General features: G+C 39.5%; 1 protein-coding gene across 1 annotated transcript in view; it reads left to right on the top strand.

The window, feature by feature from the left end:
• The window catches only part of LOC117825971 (adenylate cyclase type 1-like), a 54,898-nt gene extending 36,373 nt beyond the window's left edge, over positions 1-18,525 (top strand). The window contains exons 13-20 of the mRNA XM_034701992.1: positions 1,555-1,832; positions 2,055-2,181; positions 4,063-4,179; positions 10,579-10,725; positions 11,217-11,315; positions 12,840-12,954; positions 14,198-14,322; positions 15,982-18,525. Coding sequence (XP_034557883.1) covers positions 1,555-1,832; positions 2,055-2,181; positions 4,063-4,179; positions 10,579-10,725; positions 11,217-11,315; positions 12,840-12,954; positions 14,198-14,322; positions 15,982-16,320 — 1,347 coding nt within the window. The 3' untranslated portion in view covers positions 16,321-18,525. The remainder of the gene's footprint in view (positions 1-1,554; positions 1,833-2,054; positions 2,182-4,062; positions 4,180-10,578; positions 10,726-11,216; positions 11,316-12,839; positions 12,955-14,197; positions 14,323-15,981) is intronic.
• Positions 18,526-20,355: the final 1,830 nt, after the last annotated feature.

Here is a 20,355-nt window from a genome sequence, read left to right as displayed (position 1 = left end):
CCTTCCAAACCAGCTAAATGCTGCACGAAAATCTGGGAAGCATGTGACAGAAGAGGAGTCGTGCTAATTTATCAACATCACTTCATAAAAATGAAAAAATTCAAAATTTAAAATAAAATAAACAAAAATCTATGTCATGTCAAACTATTGTATTTATATTTAGGGCTTTCCAATGTACATTAAAAAAAGTTTTAACATTAATTTTAATGAAAAACGAGTGAGGTATCTTCATTGAACCCTGATCTGTGAGAATTAAAGAACACCAATGGAATAAATCTTGATTTAAAGTAGTTAGTAATGGAGTTAAAAATTAGATCATAAAAAAATGTGTATTGGGATTTTTTGGGGTTCTGACAATTTTGGATTATTGAATATGCCCGGGTCAAATTGACCCAGGAACATGCTGTTCCAGAGAAACGAACATAACAAGAGGGTTAAGAAAGCTTTCCTGTTTTTAATGAAAGGGTAAAACTATATGATCCATAACTGGATTTTTGCATGCATGTAAACAAGTAATGAAGAATATACGTATGTTGCCCATAAGAGCTAAATAGATGGGGTTAAAATTGTGATATCATCATACAATTGCCTAAAAAAACCTGTATACAAGTAATGATAATAGAACAATACTGTAATGAACATAATGGAGTAAAAGCACTTGAGTTAGTGAGAAGCAGAGTCATCATTCCATTCTGCATCCTGCAGGCTCCTCTGGTACAGAGTCTCTGCAGTACTTGAGTTGGCAGATTAACGCATAACGGCCAAGCAGATGGAGCTGCAGAGCCTCAGAAGAATAAAACATTTATTGTTGGAGTGTAAAATACCCATTACGATATTTTAAACGCAAATTGGTTGGTGTCAGCATGAGTGTGTGTGTGTGTTTGTGTGTGTGTGTGTGTGTGTGTGTGTGTGAGTGAGTGTGTATGTGTGTGTGTGTGAGTGTGTGTCTATGCATGTATGTGTGTGTGTGTGTGTGTGTCTGTGTGTGTGTGTGTGTGTGTGTGTGTGTGTGTGTGTGTGTGTGTATGTGTGCGCGCATGTGTGTGTGTGTGTGAAATGGCTTACAATGAAGCAAAGGTGAAGCAGGCATCAGGGGTGCAGTGAAGGGTTGTTTTCCCTACAGCCTTTGAGACTTTTAATTATTGGTTAATCAAACGTTAGAGTGTGTGTGTGCGTAAGAGAGAGAGTATGTCTGTGTGAGTGCATGTCTGGTTGTGTGATTTTTTAATTAAGTCTACAAAATGTCCAAGATCAGTCAGCGGAACAAGAGCCCAAAGATGTGTCTGAAATCTACTTTTCGAAAGAACCAAAAAAACAGAGAAAGATGTAGCTGGAAATTACAATTAAGTTATAGACTTTGACTCTGTGAGCTGCTCTTTTAAAAAGATTTGATTAAATTAACAACAACAACAAATTAACTACCGTACAGTACTGTAGTTTGTTAATGCATCTTCATAAACTGTTGTGTCAAACTGTTGGAAGTTGACATGACAAACAGATTGTTTCAAATTGTATATAAAAATGTATTTCCACTTTTTTCCTCCCCTCTTTCAGGTTGGATGTGTTCCTTGGGGCCGATTTGGGTCAAACTCCAACGGCTCCCTGGAGGACGTCCCTGCAGACTCTCCTCTCGAGGTCGGACCCCAAAACAGCACAGTGGCAGACAGAGCTTGCACCAACATGGCGTACGCACTTCTGTCCTGTGTGGCTGGCACCCTCACTGTTGTCCCCTACCTCCGAGTCTCCTCGCTACCCAAGATCCTCCTGCTCCTGCTCCTCTCAGTCACCTACACTGTCGTCATGGAGACCAGCGGATATCGACAAGCTGTGGGGTGAGACCGCTGCATGTGATGTGTGGTTAAATATAAAGGTGTGTTTGTGGTCATATATAGGATTTAATTTACACTTTTTCAGTTTTTTTGTGACTGTTATTATGTTGATTAAATTTACTTATTTATTTACAACCGAACAACTTTGATTTTTTTGCGTGTGTGTGTGTGTCTGTGTGTGTGTTTGTGTGTGTGCGTGTGTGTGTGTGTGTTTGTCTGTTTCAGTGGAGGCTTTCTCCACACTAGAGGCTATGATCCTGTGTTGGCTGTGTTACTGTTTTCTGGAGCCCTGGCTCTGCATTCAAGGCAGCTGGATCTGAAGCTACGGCTCGATTATCTTTGGGCGACTCAGGTAAGAACTTGTGTTTTCATGTGAAGCACACCTGTGATTGCTAATGCTTCAAAGCAGCAAAGCTTTGGTACAAGCATTTGAAACTGAGTCATACGAAAGAGCTGCCCCTCTACCAGTGTGCAGAAATGATCACCTGCTCTAAAGCCAGGTGGTGTTACTGATGTAGCTCTAAGGTTGTAAATCAATTGTAAAGAATGAGAAATAGGAGGAGAAGAAAAAGAAGAAGAAAAGTATGTTGAAGAGAAAGAAAAAATGGTACAAAGAAGGAAGGGGGAGAGGAAAATAATGAGTGTAATTATAAGAGGGAGGGAAAAGTGAGGGTGAAAGGTGGAGGAAAAAGAAGAAGGGAAATTGGAAACAGGAAAAATAAAGATGAGGGAAAGGGAAGAGGAAGAAGGAAAAAGGAGGAATATGGATAAGAAAAAGAGCATGAAGATGAAGATCAATTTAACCATTTTTTTTTCCTAGTCAGTCTCAGGATGTTTTTTATTTTCCTCTTCACAACTGTTGAGACATTTTCAACCCAGTTTGCTTTATCGTAATGTCTTTTTTTTGATAGAGAACATCTTTAAAAAAAGAGCAGAGCCTTTAAACTTGGCTCCTGTCAAACAACATTTTCCCCATCTCCAACTTTTGTATCCTACTGCAGAAGATTTTTAAGCTTTTAAGCTAATGTTCTATCAAGTCTGCTGATCAGTTGTTTTCTCTCATTATCCTGAAAAATACGAATTGGTTTCAGCTGAGAGTCCAGTTTTGCCTGAGCTCTTGTGCTGATTTTGGCTGTTAAAAAGCAGCTTTTGATTGTGATGTAGTCACTATAGTGTCAACACTTACAGAATCCAACCCAAATTCAGCCTCATGGTTGAAGTGAACCTTATTTTAAACAAGGATTCTGATGTCTTGAGCTACACAGCTGAAAACAGGAATCCCTCTTCTGGTACTTGAGACAGGTTTTGTGATTATGCAAATACAGACTGTTAGAGATGAGTCACATTTTCATCTGATTTGGTTTTTGCATTACAAAAAAATCCTCTGATGCAGTGATGACAACAGAGTGAAATAGTTGTTCAATGTGTATGCTTTAATAGTTTGGTTGCCAGGATGGTTTAATTGTTTAATTTGATTCATACGCTTTGTCTGTCTCTTTTTTTCAAGATATGTCACTTGTTTTGTGCTTGGCATATTTTCTTCATTGCACACTTGTAAAAAAACAACAACAAAAAAACACAAGTATCCAACAGATGTTCGGATATACGTTAATTTTTAATTTCCAACAGAGTCACAGGTGCTCTATACTGACTGAGAATATTAGATATTTGCCTTGGCTCATTATACATTTATTAGTCAGTTTCCCATTTCCTATTCTGTATTTGTTATAAGAGTCTTTATTGATTTATTCTAGGATCATTGAAATTATTCTAGAAAGATTATATTAAATAAGTTTAAAAAAAAAAAATCCTTAAAAAGAACCACCACTTGTTTTGAGAAAAAATCTTAACTCCTGATGAAACGGGTTTAAAAAATATAACTCCTCTGGTCGATTCAGGATTCAGTTTGTGCAGCAATGGCTTTATTTAATGTTTTTTTTTTACAGTGTGTGTTTGAGTTTGTGCATGCATGCTCAATCTTGTTCAGTCTCAGTAGATCTTAGGACTGTTTATGTTTCTATTTTTAGAATGACAGTGAACATTTGTCTTGTTTGCAAATCATTATCTCCCTCTAGTGATAAGAAGCAGTAATTACATCTGCCTTGGAGCCACAATAAAGGCTCTTTGTATTGAAGACAGCAAAGCATCAGTCTCACTTTGGATCTCTGTTCTCTCTGTAAGGACTCTTGTTTCTGTCTCCACCTGTGTTGTGTGTCGCTGATGGTGTCTTCAGGCGGAGGAGGAGAGAGGCGACATGGAGAAGGTGAAGTTGGACAATAAGAGGATCCTGTTCAACCTGCTGCCAGCTCATGTGGCTCAGCACTTCCTCATGTCTAACCCCAGGAACATGGTGAGCATCCGCAGACACGTTCAGGCTCATCAGCAGTGTAAAGAGAGTGAACACCTCTGGAGGTTTAAGGGACTGTGGGTCAAAGACGCTCAGACATCCGGTTAAAAAGTGGGTCAAACATGATTAAAAAGTCTGGCTTATTTAGTCGTTAATGTTAGAGACTTCTGCATATTGTCTTCACCTGTGATCCCTCATGGAAACATATCATTACTGGTGACCCTTTGACAACAAGAGTGGTGAACTTTCATCTTAAAGACTTAAGCCGGTGAAATGAAATGTACTTCATGGATTTAACTGTATTAAAGTGGAAAACTTGTCAATATGCTGTGGAGCTGTGTGTGCAGCCAATCTTACTAATACACAAACAAATAATAAATTGAACTCAAAGTTGGACTGCTTTGTTAGAATGTAAGTTGTTACATGATAAATAGAGAAACAGAAATGGAGGATACAATTCAATCAAACTAAAATATTCACAATTTAAAACAGAGAAATCCCATAATTCTATATTTCAAAATATTGTCAATCTAAATGACTGACTATAATCTGATAGATGCAATAAAGTAGTTAATCTCTTTGTCAACTGCTCCTTGTATTGATTTTAAGTAAATATATCAAGTTTATTTGTCACAGGTTAAAATTAATTAATTCAAATGAATTGATCACTGAATTTATAGTATATATATATATTTTTTTATATATATACATTTTTAATCCATATATGAACAGGACATAAATCTTAAACATACATTACATACATACATTACGTACAGTATACACACAGGCACGCACACACGCACACTCGCACGCGCGCACGCGCGCACGCGCGCGCACGCATAAAAATGTACTACCGATATCAGATATGCCAATATTTTCAAACTCAGTTTGGCTGATACCAACACTAATGTACCAAGAGCACTGATACCCCCCTCTTCAAGTATTAAGCAGTTTATTAGTAGTCTATTTGTTTTAGAAAAAGACATAAAACAATACAAACAACATCTGATTCTTTCTTAAGTGATGGATGAAAGCCTGAAACGGTACACTGTGGTACATTACATACATACATTACGTACAGTATACACGCACGCACGCACGCACGCACGCACGCACGCACAAAATAAATAAAAGAAAGAAAGAAGACTACAACAAACTTAAAACCAAAGGAGGACAGAGGCTGGGGGCATCAATAAATACTTAAAGTATGCTTGAAGTTCATGTAAAGTGTAAATTCATGTAATATGGCTGATTATAAAAATCGCCATAACAACCATAGAACTAATTTCATATTTATTCTGGTAAGGAGTTCAAGAAGGATCTAACTGTATCCCACAATCCAATCCAATTGAGATGTATTGATGTGGCAGTAGCTCGTTCCAATCTTGATAAGGTCTACAAACTCTTCTAACCAGCTGCACACATTAAAACAGGTTGGAGTTCGAATCTTCCAATTCAAAACAATTCTCTGTTTAGCAGCTAGACAACCCAATGTTACAAATTTCATCTGTGCCACAGAAAACCCCTCTATTTTGTCAGCTAATGTACATCATGAAAAACATTTTGGAACAACAACATGAAGGATCTCTGTGAGGGTGTTTGTCACAGCTGACCAGAAGGAGTTCAATGCAGGGCATTCCCATAGACACTGTATAATGGTGCCTCTATTACCACAGCCATGCCAGCATCTGTCTGAAAAGGATGAATTCATTCTGTTGCATTTAACAGCGGTGATATACGCCCTGTGCAAGATTTTCACCTGAATAATTCTATAACGCACACATTTTGATATTATGGAGGTATTCCATATTCTTTGCCAGCTACTTGTGGAAAGAGAACTCCCTATACCCTTCCCCCAGTAAAGTTGTGTGGGTGAGTTACTCTGAGTTATGGAGAGGCTCACTAGTTTATATATATTAGAGACCAATCCTCTTTTAGCAACGACTTCCCTCAGCTTATCATCAATACCTCTCTGCCAGTGGCACTCCTTTATGCAACTTAGATTTAATTATGTATTAGTTGGTAATGCATGAAGGGTGTATCACTAAGATTATGTTGTTCTTTTAGATGGTTATATGAAGTTATTTTTCCATCACTGATTATAACACTAAGACAATTGATATTAGTCTGCTGCCACCTGTGGTTGACTAACTGAATTTATATCATTAATCACCATAAATTGCTTCTTTTTTTTTTTGCATTCTTGCATGGTTAAAATGCAATCATTTTTCATTCCAAAACAGTTTTAAAGTCCATATTGACAATATAAAGCAATTCTTAGCAGTGATTTGATTTTGGGAAACAAATGAATGCATAAAATAAACATTATGATCTTGACTTTTAGATATATTATTTGAATAAATGCTGCACTGCTGCACCAGTGTGGTCTGACACCAAGACTTAGAGAGAGGAGACAACTTCAGAGTGCTTCACCCAAAGGTCTGTGGTGATTCAAATACTCCAAAATAATGCTCTGCCGGCTTTTGTGATGTGGTTGTCCTCTCTCATCAGTCTGATTAGATGCACCTGCGTGCTCAGTTTGTAGTTTACAGCTCAGACTTGGCATACTTCAGTGAAATTTGAATTCTGTTTGACTTAAAGTGCATATTATTTTTGAGTGAAATGTGCCACTTAGAAGTGCACAGGTGTTGTTATTTTCCATCACCAAGAGGCAGAAGCAAAAAGCGGGAAGACGCTGCAGTAGCTTAACTATGGTGTGCCAAGAGGGGCAAAGTAAAACTTAATGTGTTGATCACAAGTTAAATGTAATGCAGCTCTTAGAGAAAATATTGCAGCTCAAAGCGATTAACTCTGAGGTGATAACTTGTTCATAGCTCACGTAAACATAGATAATTTAACGCAGAATAAAAGTGGCCGAGTGTTGAATTAAATAAAGTCGAAATGAAGTTACCTCAATAAAAAAGTGAAAACACAAACAACACATCCCTTACTACCTCACCTAATCTTTTAAGCATCAATAATCAGATTTTTATTTTTATGCATACATTACTACAGTCATATTTATGTAACCTTGTCTTAGCCTAACCTAACCTAACACCCATATCTCCACATGTACCTGTCACTAGTTGGAGCAACAAGTTTAGTTTGCCTGGGTCTCAGGGGATGATAAAGTTCTGTAGGTCGTAATAAAATGCATGAGATAGTATCTTAGATGGCTCTTGCAGGGATGACCTTACATCGCAAATCATTATGTCTTACAAGACCCTAAACTTGGTCTTTAAATCAGTTTTCACTGCTGTAAAACTAGAGATTTCTAGAGATCTGTCACTTGTCACCTAAAGACAGGCAGGTTTCACCAAAGCATCTGTACATCTATTGACTTATAAATCACCAAATAGTTCCAGCAGGCACGCTTTGCTTCTTATGATGCTGCTGGAATCCAAGGCAATAGTTTGATGCATTGCAAAAGAATGCCCGACATGCCCTCAAGGTGTTAATGTGGGAAAATATCTCAGCTGTTCGGGGACAATGGCTCAGCTTCCCTCAACATGTGTTGTGGTGTTAAAGTGGAAGTGAGAGCTGACAGCACTGTGTGTTTCTGTATCCACTGATTGATGAACATCCCCTCCTCTGATCTCAGTTCCTTCCTCGACCTACCCTCCTCCTCCGGCAATTTCAGGAAGTGATGAAAGCACACATCCTTTCGGGAAATTCATAGCCTCATAGGAGGACTGGCTTGGTTTGTAAACACTGAAGCTGTGTCCTTGGTTATACTTTGTACTGCTGGTGTGAAAAATATCTCTCTGTTTGATTTTAATATCTAAATTAAATACATAAAGGATAAAAAATAAGCATATAGTAAGGACGGAAACACATAAATTGTTTACCACCTGTCAGGGAGAATTTCCAGGAAAATAAAGCAAAAAATGTACTACCGATATCCGATATGCCAATATTTTCAAACTCAGTTTGGCTGATACCAACACTAACGTACCAAGAGCACTGATACCCCCTCTCTTCAAGTATTAAGCTGTTTATTAGCAGTCTATTTGTTTTAGAAAAAGACATAAAACAATACAAACAACATCTGATTCTTTCTTAAGTGATGGATGAAAGCCTGAAACAGTACTTGTGGTGATTTGGCGCCGCTTCTGGTGTGTAGACTTTTTCTTCTGTTTTAACGTTTGTTGTCTCTGTCCAGCATCAAGCACATGAGGATTTGGATATGCATGCCACTTGCAGAAATGATCACACCTGCTGATACAGATAATTAACTAACTTTTATCAGCTGATACCAATATCAAACCAAATTTTCCTAGACTCTGCCCCTTGATGCTTGTCCTTTCATACTAATTATTTACATGTTCTAAAGTCAGATTTATTCTCGCAAAATAGGTGTGAAGTAAGAACTTTTCATGAGGTGTTATGAGATAAGACGGGATTTAGCTTAATTTTAAGCATATTGGAAAAAAATCTAATTAAAATTGTTGCAATAAAATGAAAACATGGGGTACATGTTGACATCGAATGCAAGAAAACTGCACAAATGATACATTTTGGAAGGTTAAATGTATTTTATTATCATCAGCTTTGCACATAATCATAAAAAGACCAAATAATCGCTGGTCTAAAACTGTTCTAAGAGTCGTTGGGGTTTGCATCAGACGATGTAGAGATTGTCTGAGGTTGAGATTTGTAAACACAGGGGGCAGGAAGTCAGGAAGGATGTTTCCGGCACATTGGTGACCCCCTCAGAGCTGCAGTGTATAGAAAGACTTCCTCTCTTTCCTCTGGGCTAAAGTTCACTCATACACTGTATTCATAACACAGCACAGTGGGACTCTACTGCCTGGAACAAAGTTTGACCTCTGCAACGCAATGGATGGAAAATAGTGTTTGTTGCAGACGGAACTACAGAAGTCAAAAGAAAATACAAGTTTCGTTTCTCATTCATATTCATATTTGTTCCTTAAGATGGTAAATGAATATATCTTAGACAAAAAAGAATATCTTCATCTTTGTATTCTTATTTTATATGTGAAGGGACCCAAAACTCTGAAATCTGGACCCCATCCAGCGGCTGTTATGTATGTGGCTGTAAGGTTCAATAGGATTTCTTTGTTCTGTTCTTTCCACGTGAAATCCACTTCTGATTCAGCAACACACAAATCCTCAGAGTGCAGACAATTATTCAAAAACATTACAAAATAAAGGACATTTCTGGCATGATTGTAACTTGTTTGTACAACACATGGCTTAACGACACAAGCTTTTTATTTTTTCCTACGTGACTAGTGTTCATGAGTATTATTGTACAAGTAGGCTTCAACATAACTGATGGGAAATGCATAAATAATCAGCCAAAACAAAGATTCAAGAGGGGAAAACTTCATCTTAAGGCAAGGACAAAATATTTAGGTCTTTTTTTCCATCAGTGGATAAAAATTAAATGTCAGACGGAGATATTCAGCAGGAATTGATGGGCTGCAAAAAGGGGTATGGGAGACAAAATACTACTTTTTAAGCTCTGGCCAAATACAATGACACAGAAAATAACCTCAACACAATACATCTTCCTTTAAGAGTTTCTCTCACAACTGATAACCGACAGAGTATTTTCCCACTTCACATTGAGACAGTCTTTGCAGGGATTCATTCATTTTAGGGTCATTATTACATGTTAAATACTTGATTCTGATTGGTCAACACAAGGCACATGATCATAACAGATGATATCTGAGGCCTGACAGTACTGTTAAGTGTGGGCTCAATGTTAAACAGGATACAGTGTTATAACTGTTTATCAATTCTTTAAACATATTTTAACATCTAATTATCAAACTACCAATCAATTCATCAATCTGCCCGTTTTACCCTCTTATCTCTCGTTGGTCTGAGGTGCTAATCGATCTACTCTCATTCAGACAGCTCCTTTCTGAGTAACTTCTCCCAGCTGCTCCTCAACGCTTTCCAAGGCCAGATGTGTTAATAACTCCTCCAGCGTGTTCTCGGTCTACCCCGGGGTCTCCAACATGCCCTAAAAACCTCCAAAGGGAGGCGCCCTAGATGCGTCCCAATCAGTTTCCAAACCACTACAGATGGCTGTCCTCCAAACTCCCGGTGGATGCACAAGTTTGTCACCTTAATGGTCTCCTTCAGCAGGTGGAGCTGAGCCTCAGTCATGTGATTACTGGATTAGGTCTACCGATACACTTCCCACTTGTCTCCATTTGGCTTTGGTTGCACAGTGAGTGTAGCTCACGCGGTCAAACGTGGTCAGCTTGGCTCACTGAGGAATATTTTGACATTAAGTTCAAGGTTTATATTTGCATCCTGCATGAGAATAATGGTTTGAGAGTCATTCCTACTTCACATCCTTTAAAAGGTGCAGCCAGATTAGGATTAGATCAGAGTTTTGACATGTACTTTTCTTCACTTTAGGACCTTTACTACCAGTCCTACGCTCAGGTCGGTGTGTTGTTCGCTTCCATCGCCAACTTTAATGACTTCTACATCGAGCTGGACGGGAACAACATGGGCGTCGAGTGTCTCCGGCTGCTCAATGAGATCATCGCAGACTTTGATGAGGTCAGTAGACTCATCGTCCCATCGTAAATCTAGATTTTTCTTTTTTTTTTACGCAGGTCTCTAGACTCTGCCTTTGGGGAATTTTGAGGGAAACTCTGCAGCAGTGTGACCTCGATAACGTCACATCCAAAGATGACATTGTGGCCAGGACTTAGGTTTTTCAAAAAAACTCTGTTTATTGATGCAACATGATAAGCAATGGTTGCGGCTGGGAAAGTTCTGCAAAATAAGGAATTACTAACAGATGACTTTCCGCTTGAGTAAATCTATAATCAGCAGCTTCAAGCATTAATTTACTAAATGATGACACTGTGGCCATAACTGCATGTACTACCAAAAAATAGTCAGTTTTTAATTGCATTTTGTTTTGTCTGCCAACATAAGCAATACTAAATATGAACTGAAACTGACCAGGCTTTACAATTTCATTAGAAATGTCTGATTAATGTATCATTTCACTCCTTTAATGCTCTCCTCTTTCTTCCCTCCAGCTGATGGACAAAGAATGTTACAGAGATATTGAAAAAATCAAGACTATTGGCAGCACATACATGGCTGCTGTAGGGCTGGTTCCTACAACTGCCTCCAAGGTACACATGCTGCAGCTATATTTAGACCCTGCATTAGTTTTTGTGTGTGTTTGCAGGGTATTAGTATGTTTCCAAACAGTTCTGAGTGCACTATTTCAGGGTCAAGTCTTTTCTGGCTGTTGATATTAAGAACACTGTCACGTTTCACTCTGCAAATCCTCTGTGAGGGATTACAGTCCTCTGTGGTGTCAGCGTGTTCCACATTCATAAAGTTTCTTAGGTAAAATCCTGCAAAGCTGATAAACAAAAGAGGCTTTTTGCTACAAAACTTTACGCAAATGTGGTGGTCACTGATGTTATTTAACTTTGGGGGGGGGGGAACCCTGGTGAGTGATTTTGTGGTCTGAGGGTACTAATGTGTACAGCACTGAACAAAAGGGATCAGTTTCTGGAATAATCCAGCTGTATACACGTTTATCCATTTTTCATTTATTCATAACAGCTACAGAAAGGATAGAGAAACCACCTGAATGGTGATATTGTCTGCTTTTATGCATTTATGTTTACAAATCTTATTCATATTTCACACACACTCCAGATCTGGCAAAAAGCATCAACTGACTTTCAAGGGCCACATGTAGTGAGAGATTAGATGAAATGAGACTACATAATTTTCGTCACTCTCCAGTACTGACTTACTGAAAGGAATGTTTACTGATTTGTCAGAGATGCCAACATACTTTCTTTGCATCCAAATCTGGATAAATCCGAACATGAAAGTCTCAAACCAGATATGTGTGATCTGCAAACCTTCCCTCTAACATTATGCAAGATGATCAAAGCTGCACTTTAATAATGAAGCTCAGAAGGAAGATCCTTATTGAATTGAATTTTAGATTGTAATATGTACAGGTTTCTTGGATAGGTGTCTACATAAGATTTTTTAGAATCAAATCTTATTCATTATCGTAGTATTTTCTGGATTCTTTCCCTCCAATATTTGACAAATCTAGGTACTATGACAGCCCTGGGTAGTGCTATGTTTTTGTTAACATTGCAATGTTTTAACTAGAGATGCACACAGTTAGTCGACTAAACGACTAAAGAATTACTCTTCTGTTAAAGGAATTATAGATATCTTTATTGCCGTAGGTCTGAAGTGCCTGTATGTTGTGTCAAAGCTGTGGGGGTAGCTCTGGCTAATGGCTACTGCCATAATGCTTTAATTCTAGTTTTATGCTGGCTGTGTCTGGTTTTACTGATATATCTACTCAACTGGAGCAATGTGTAACCAGCACAGGCATGTGGACGTTAACCAGCAAGAAGGACTGAAGGCTGTTGGTGTTAGCTCTGCTAATGTTAGCCACACTCTGCACACCAGTTTGACATCATTCAAAAGCAGAATTTGAGTTTTCTTACTGTCTGTTAAAAAATTCAAATTTACATTTAAACAAACAGAAAATGTTTTTCTTCACAAGATCCCATGTCAATTATGCCATATTACTCAATAACTAAGGTGTAAACATGCTTGTTCGTGCATAAACCAATGTGTTTGTGATGTTTGTGTTTTTTTCTGATTTAAAGACAAAGAAGTCCATCACCTCTCACTTATGCACAGTGTCTGATTTTGCCATTGAGATGTTTGACGTCCTGGATGCCATCAACTACCAGTCATACAATGACTTTGTCCTGAGAGTCGGTGAGTAAAAAAAAACAACAACAGTCAGACGCATGCACACTGGTCTATGTAAACATTACTCTGGGAGCTTCTGACCTATTGCACTGGACACCATGGACGCTCAGTGCCGGTAAGTTCTGCGGGAAATGCATCACAGAAAGAGCGCTCCTCTTCAGGAAGCTCGTCACAGCGAGACCTGAAGTTCTGGGTTCCATTGTGTTGGGTATCCTGTGGGGAGCCTGCAACAGGAGCCCGTGTTTAATCCCAGCACAGCCTGGTGTACACAATGCCATCCTGTCTGCAGACTGAGGGGCTCCATGCGTAAAAACTACATATGTTTGTGTTTTTGGCTGAACTCTTTTTGCAGAAACGTGACATTTGGGAATCTAAGATATGTTGGATTTCCAGTCAGTGCAAAAGAAAACAAAGATTGGCCTGGTTTTATTGAGTCTGCATGCCCTGCTCTGCTGTTCTACCTCAAAAACTTCCAGAACTGTGTCTGTAAAAACGAATCACTGTCACGTTTCAGTAGCGCATTGTTGTATTCATTTGTCATCCTTAATCCATACAGAGAACAACGGGACAACAGGGTAGCATATTGTCCAATATTGTCTTATTTTGAATTCTGATAATTGTTTGCATCGGAATGAAACCATACAGAAACTTAAGTGATTGACCCGCAGAGCAGTCAAGCTGCAGTTTACATTCATCAGTGCTTCCTGTAGAATAACAGGAGGGAGTATGGGTCAAATATTTGTTTATTAGAAATATTTTAAATACATAAGGAAGCCTGTGCTCAAAATGAGAGGCTGCACCACATTCCTTTGCAGGAGACAAATATTCTCTCTCATAAACAGGTAAGTAAGATGTAGAGCAATAGGATATTGTCCTCTAATTCTTTAACTTGAAGGTGTGTTGCTCTCATGGATGCATAAAGAGTGAAAGAAACCCCAAAGCAGACAAATCCTTCCAGGCCATGCTGAGAGATCACAGTTGCATATACGGATCTGATGTGAAGTAAAAGTAATCTTCGACTTTATACAACAAAAATGTATTCAGTTTACCCTTGTGAAAGGCACAGAGGGTGAATCTAAAGATGTCCCCTCTGTGCCTTTCACAAAAATGGTGAGAAGAAAACCTACAGTATAGTGTTGAACCGGGTTTTAATGATACCACAGAGGAACTGTAAACAGGGATTGCATTAACTCCCTATTTATCTTTCATAATCATGTGTGTTTCAGCTATCTCACTGTCTTTGTTGCAGGTATCAATGTGGGACCAGTTGTGGCAGGAGTGATCGGAGCCAGAAGACCTCAGTATGATATCTGGGGCAACACGGTGAACGTTGCCAGCAGGATGGACAGCACCGGAGTACAGGGGAAGATACAGGTACAATGCTGCAGTCAAGTCATACTTCTACTCATATCACAAGATATCACAAATCCCATTTTTGTCAGGAGGCCTTAACGTTTTGTAGAGCGTGCAACATCCTCTGTCCTTAGATCCTGAATTGCACAGGACTGAATCGCACCCCACCCCCATGTGACTTGGTTTATGATTTATAAAAAAACATATAAACAGAAATGTAAAACTGTCACCTCCAACATATTCATTGGCTCCCCGTCCCCAACCGCATACAATTTAAAATCCTGCTCCTCACCCACAAAGCTCTCCACCACCACGTGCCCTCCTACCTCACTGACCTCCTCCACCATCACACTCCTTCCCGTAACCTGCGCTCCACATGCCAACCTCCTGTCTCCACCTCACGGAACCAAGCACTGAACCTGGGGGGACAGAGCCTTCTCCATAGCCACCCCCACCCTCTGGAACTCTCTCCCCTCTCATATCCAAAACTGCTCTGACCCTTCAACATTCAAATTTCTTTTAAAAACTCACCTTTTTAAGTTAGCTTTTAATTTGTGATTTTACTGTTGTTTTGTTTGATTTGTGTTCCTTGTTCCATACTTGTATTGATTTTAACAATTGTACAGTGTCTTTGAGTTTCTGAAAAGCACTATATAAATAAAATATATTATTATTATTATTATTATTATTATTATTATTATTATTATTATTATTATTATTATTTGTAGTTGTGTTGAGACTGTAGTGGAGTTTTGCTTGAACTGTTTATCTGCAAACAGCAGCCAGTGCCTTTATGTAGCTTTCTGATTAATAGTCTCAATGTGATTGTAAATGTTGCCAGGTTTGGCACCATCATGTACACAGAAATCCAAAACGCAGTCCTCAGAAGATTCCCCACCTAGCAAACGTCATCATCAGGCTGCACTGAGGCTCCAAACAGGTTAGCTCAGATTGGTTGATGAGCTCCATGAAAGGCCAGTATGAGTATCATGTAGCCTACTCGTGATCAAGCCAGGACCGTTGTCTAAATGGTGCGCACAATTGAAGTAGATTAAAGTTGTTGTAACCTAAACACAAACCAATTTAAAAGTTTGCATCAAACTTCTGTTTACATGTGCACACAACTTTGGAAAACGTCTAAACTTGGCTGCACGTGTGAATGCAAACAGCTGAGTTTTTCTCCTTGACTCCATTCAGACTTTTTCCTGTTGGGTCCTTAGTGAAATGTCTGCGAGGTAAAAGTCGTGAACATTCACAGCAAGAGAGTGGGTGGAGTGATGGCACCGTTCAGTTTCTCTGTATTGTATTTTCTACTGTTGTGTTTCTTTTAATGAGGATGTCCTGATACATGACCTAGTGAGATAAACACAGAATCAGTCAGCATTGCCGAAGTCGACGACTCCTCCCTCTGCACACCCTACCCAGCTACCCCCCTTCCCTCCACTTACACCAAGCAAAGTCTGTAGAATTAGGAGTATCAAACAGAGATAATTTATTTCAAGTAAGGTGCATGTGTGAACAGCAAGTTCTTGTAAATATCAGGGCCTGCATGCCGTGTAATTACCTTGAAAATGTCATGCATGTGTGCAGGTGTAACAGGGCTTGAGATGAGTGTTAGTTCAAGTTTACTTTCAGCTGCTCTAATCCCTTTGCCTTGTTCATTCTCATTTGTCCTTACAGGTGACAGAGGATGTTCATCGCCTCATCACAGACTACTACAACTTTGTTTGCCGCGGTCAGGTGAGTGTGAAGGGCAAAGGTCAGATGCTCACGTACTTCCTTGAGGAGCGTCGGCCAGGCAGCTGGCCGGTCCAGAGCCAGCAGCAGCAGCAGCAACCAAGAAGCTCGGAGCGAAGGTCCAGCGCCTTCAACCACGGTAGCGTGTGCACCAAACTGAGCCCCGGACCCACCGTCACCACGTACGCCTCCATCAGGACTCCGAGCCCGAGCACCAACAAACCCACCACCTCCACCAGCACCACAAGGTACCTGCCCTCTGTTCCCACGGCTATGGTATGACGCGTGGAGGCAGGACACAAGAATGATTATCGAATATCGACAAGTTAGCTTTTAGCAGATTAAGCTTGTTGAAAGAAGAAGTTGAGCCACTCTTCTGCTATGATCTGTGGACGCAGAGAGGCTGATCACCCAATGGGAGGCCTGGACTCATGTCTGGACTGTTTTCAGGAGTCTGAGGCAGATCAGTTTCTCACACACATGGCTGATTGTTGGTGAAATGACCTGTGTACTGAATGCTTTAGCCAGGTTGCTCTGTTATCATTCAACAGCCAAGAGCATCTTCACGATTTCACAGCCAACTCCTAAAAACTGCGATAACTACGATAACAATAAAAGCATCAAAACAGAACTTACAGTGTAGCATGCATCCAGAAAATTCCTTTAATGACTTTAGCGGACCCTTTTATCTCAGTGTAAAACCAAATCAGTGCTGTTGCCTTAGCGACCACTCCTCATGATGAGTTTCTTTTTGCCATTTTTCGTTGCCTTTTAGATCATTTTATTGATTTATTGGATGAAGACACAGATAGCTACATGTTTTTAAAGCCAAATGTAGAATTGTAAATGGCAGTAAGTAGTAAAAAAATGCCAAACTACGACAGGGCATTGCCTTCATCGTTTCCAGGTTGGCGATGCGTTTCTGTGTTACTTCACTTTATCCCTCTAACGGCACATGAGACAGACTCTTTTTGATTTTGCGAGCCGAGCCACTCAGGCTCGGCGTCTTTAAGTGCATGATGCCACTGCTGCATTTCGGTCATGTTTGCTGTCTGTTTCCCTGTGATGCTTGACTTCCAGATTCTTCCTCGTCTTAAAGTGTAGCAATAAGAAGCGGTTCGTCTCCTATCTCAGCCTCCTCATCCTGCATGCTGTAGCCGGCTGGATCCTCTTTTTGACCTGATAGTGTATGTAGCCAATAGAGTGTGTGTAGCTAGCCACACCAGTCTGTAACTCTGTGGTGCATGACTTAGAAACTTATTTTCTGTATTGTGCGAGTGTGATTCCTTCCTGACAGAGGTATATCTTAAAAAAGGAAACCTTTTCCTGCGTGTTTGTTTAATAATAAGAACTATTTTCTATTGTTGAAATATTCTGTTTTACTATTTTTATGAACTAAAAAAGCTGCTTTGGTAGAGAGAAGGAAAAACTGCTGTTTATGAGGAGACACCCAAACCTTGCTGTCTGGCTTCCTCATACAAACCCAGATGATTTATTTTATGGTACAGTATGCTACTCACAGTACGGCTAACCACAGCCATTAACTCTCCTCTAATCTGTCCCAGCATGCACCGCCTGCAAGCCTGTGGCTCCTCCATGCATGCTTTGATGGAGCTAATACAGGCTGAGCGGCAGTGACTCTGTTTTAATGTAGTCCTCATGCATGCGCTAACAGCAGCGGTCCTCTTGAATGTAAGGTGCTTTCTTGACCCGTGTCTTCTTCTTCTTGAGTTCTTGAGTATCTGAACATTTTGAGGACATTTTTCAGGATGGTTTAGAGATCAGGCATGGGGGGATTACTCCTTCTCTTCCTCCTCCCCGCTCCTGCAGGTAGCTGGTTTTCAAATGTGCCAACCTATTTTCATAAACATATCAAACTTTTTCTCTTTGAGCTGTAGCACAACTGAATGTGTGGCTACGGTAGTTGTTATACTTTCTTTTCTTTAGTTGTTGTTGAATGCCTGTGTTTTTTCAGCTGTTCCTCAACAGTTTTGTACCTCTAAATTATGGCAAGTGTTGAGTTTCTGAGCGACTATAACCTGACTGAAACGATGTTGTTGTATTTATCATAATATAGATTTTAAAGTCTATACAGTAGCTTGAACGCCTACTTAAGTTTCTAAGAGATTAAATGAGGATTTTTATACATTTGCTTTAAACAGAAGTTGGAGAGTTGATGGAAAGGAGTCATGTACAATATTTTTCCTGTAAATTGGATATTTTCATACTGTATGATACGGGTTTCAGTTGTTATATGTAGGTATTAATATCTATTACTGTACATTGAAGAGTCTTTTTCAGAGATATATTGCAAATGAAACAACATTTGTCGAGTTTTTTTGTTGCAGATGTATTTATTGAGATGTTTTATGTGAATGTACATTTTGTTAAAGATGATATTTTATACTAAGTGTTTGCACTGCGATGATATTGACGTATTAAGGTTATAAAAATAAAGCCAGAGGGGATGTGTCTCCTGAAGTATGAGGGCTCTTCCTGTGCTTGATTCAGCTAAAACACACACACACAACCACACACACACACACACACACACACACACACGCACACACACACACACACACACACACACACACACACACACACACACACACACACACACACACAAACATATGGAGAGGCCATCAAACTGCGTTATAAAGTTACGTAACAGTAGAAAAACAGAGTAGCTGATGTAAGCAGCAACATTGGGGTCAATGTCAGCCCGATCGCTCAGTGTTTTTCAGGAGGAGCCTCTTGCTGGTGTTATGAACATGTCTGCTACCAGAAAAACATGACAGCAGAGTGTGTGTACATGTAGAGAGCAGATACATTACAACACCTGGAGATAATACAAACTTGTTCTTGTTATTCAGCACTCATAAAGATCGTAAAGGGAAGAGAAAAACAAACTTGCACAGTGAGTTTAATGTCAGCCAGATGGCTTTAATGGGGAACATATGAGGAGGGCTGAAAGTAAGGATTATTTATATCATGAATAAATCTTCAACAATTTATGATCAAAATCACATTATTTGTGTTTAGAGAATTTTTCAGGTCTCACAAAGTGCAAAATAAACCAACTGAGGACGCAGAACTCAAAGAAGAATCAGGAGGAAAATTCATTCATGAAGTCATTAATTTTTAAAAATTTTTTAAATACTCTAATAAAGACTTGAGGGAAAAGTCACAGTGATGGTAAAATTTTATCAAATTTGATCAGACAAACTTAAATTCAGCAGTAAAGACAAATCAGTGGTACCTAAACAATCATTGTGACCAATGGGACGACGTTGAAAAGAAAAAAAGAAGTTACTTACTGCATCTGTTGTTTACTGCCAACATTTCTCATTTTTCCGTCAGTGATGGTTATCCCTCGACAACACGTCATAAAGGCAGGGATGTTGTTGCGAGAGCTCGACAAACCTTTCTTCTGTCTCATGGTTTCATCTCGCGGCACAAACTTTGTCATTCTTCAAAAATCGAACATGTTACACTTTCTATCGGGAGGGTGTAAGGCGTCCTCGATGTGGCTGTGACTGTTGTTCACCATGACCCTCTACAGGGGGTAAAACCCTCAACTTCTGGGCACTCTGCATTTGCAGGATTGTGCTATAACCGTGCCTAAAATGTGTAGTCTGATTTTGGAAAAAGATTCCACCCAATCACACCAGAACACAGCTTTCTGGAAGCCTCCTTCAGTGTTGCCATGCTACAAAATCGTCTTCATGAGTTGAGTACTGTTTCTCTTTTTAAAATGATGAATTTGGTGATGGGGTCAGACTTGGTGTTGGACTCCAAATCTGACCCACAAAGTTTGGAAAAGGACAAAAAAAAAATAATCAAGCAGCAGAGACGAGAGCAGGACATTTCTATTCTGTAACGTTAATGATGCTTTTTAAGGAAATTCACCAAACGGTGTCACGATTTGAGCAAATCTTGTGTCCCTCTCATGTAAGTCCTGTAACTTTTAACAAGCTGTTCAGAGGAGCCTGCAGTCTCATCCAGGGATTACAGCAACGTAAGTGTTTTTAAAAAACTGCAAGATTGAGGGTATAAAGCTGAAAGTGGTATATAACATTACCTCTGGCTGTTCCATTTGGGTAACATTTTCCAGGTTCCTCATTGTGTTCATGACGGCCCATTCAACCATTATTAATGTGATTAAGTCCACCTGTGGATTCTCTGCCATGAAAGGTCAGAGGTCAAGACCCAATGTTCTGTACGTTCCAACACCAAATAAACATAAGTCAGCACCTGTCACATCACTGCTGGTGTCTGAGGGTCTGGAGTTACACTGTTAGTAATAAGACAACCCTC

This window comes from Notolabrus celidotus, chromosome 2, assembly GCF_009762535.1.
Source record: "Notolabrus celidotus isolate fNotCel1 chromosome 2, fNotCel1.pri, whole genome shotgun sequence".
In the NCBI taxonomy this organism is placed as follows: Eukaryota; Metazoa; Chordata; class Actinopteri; order Labriformes; family Labridae; genus Notolabrus; species Notolabrus celidotus.
This window is presented reverse-complemented; position numbering and strand designations above follow the sequence as displayed.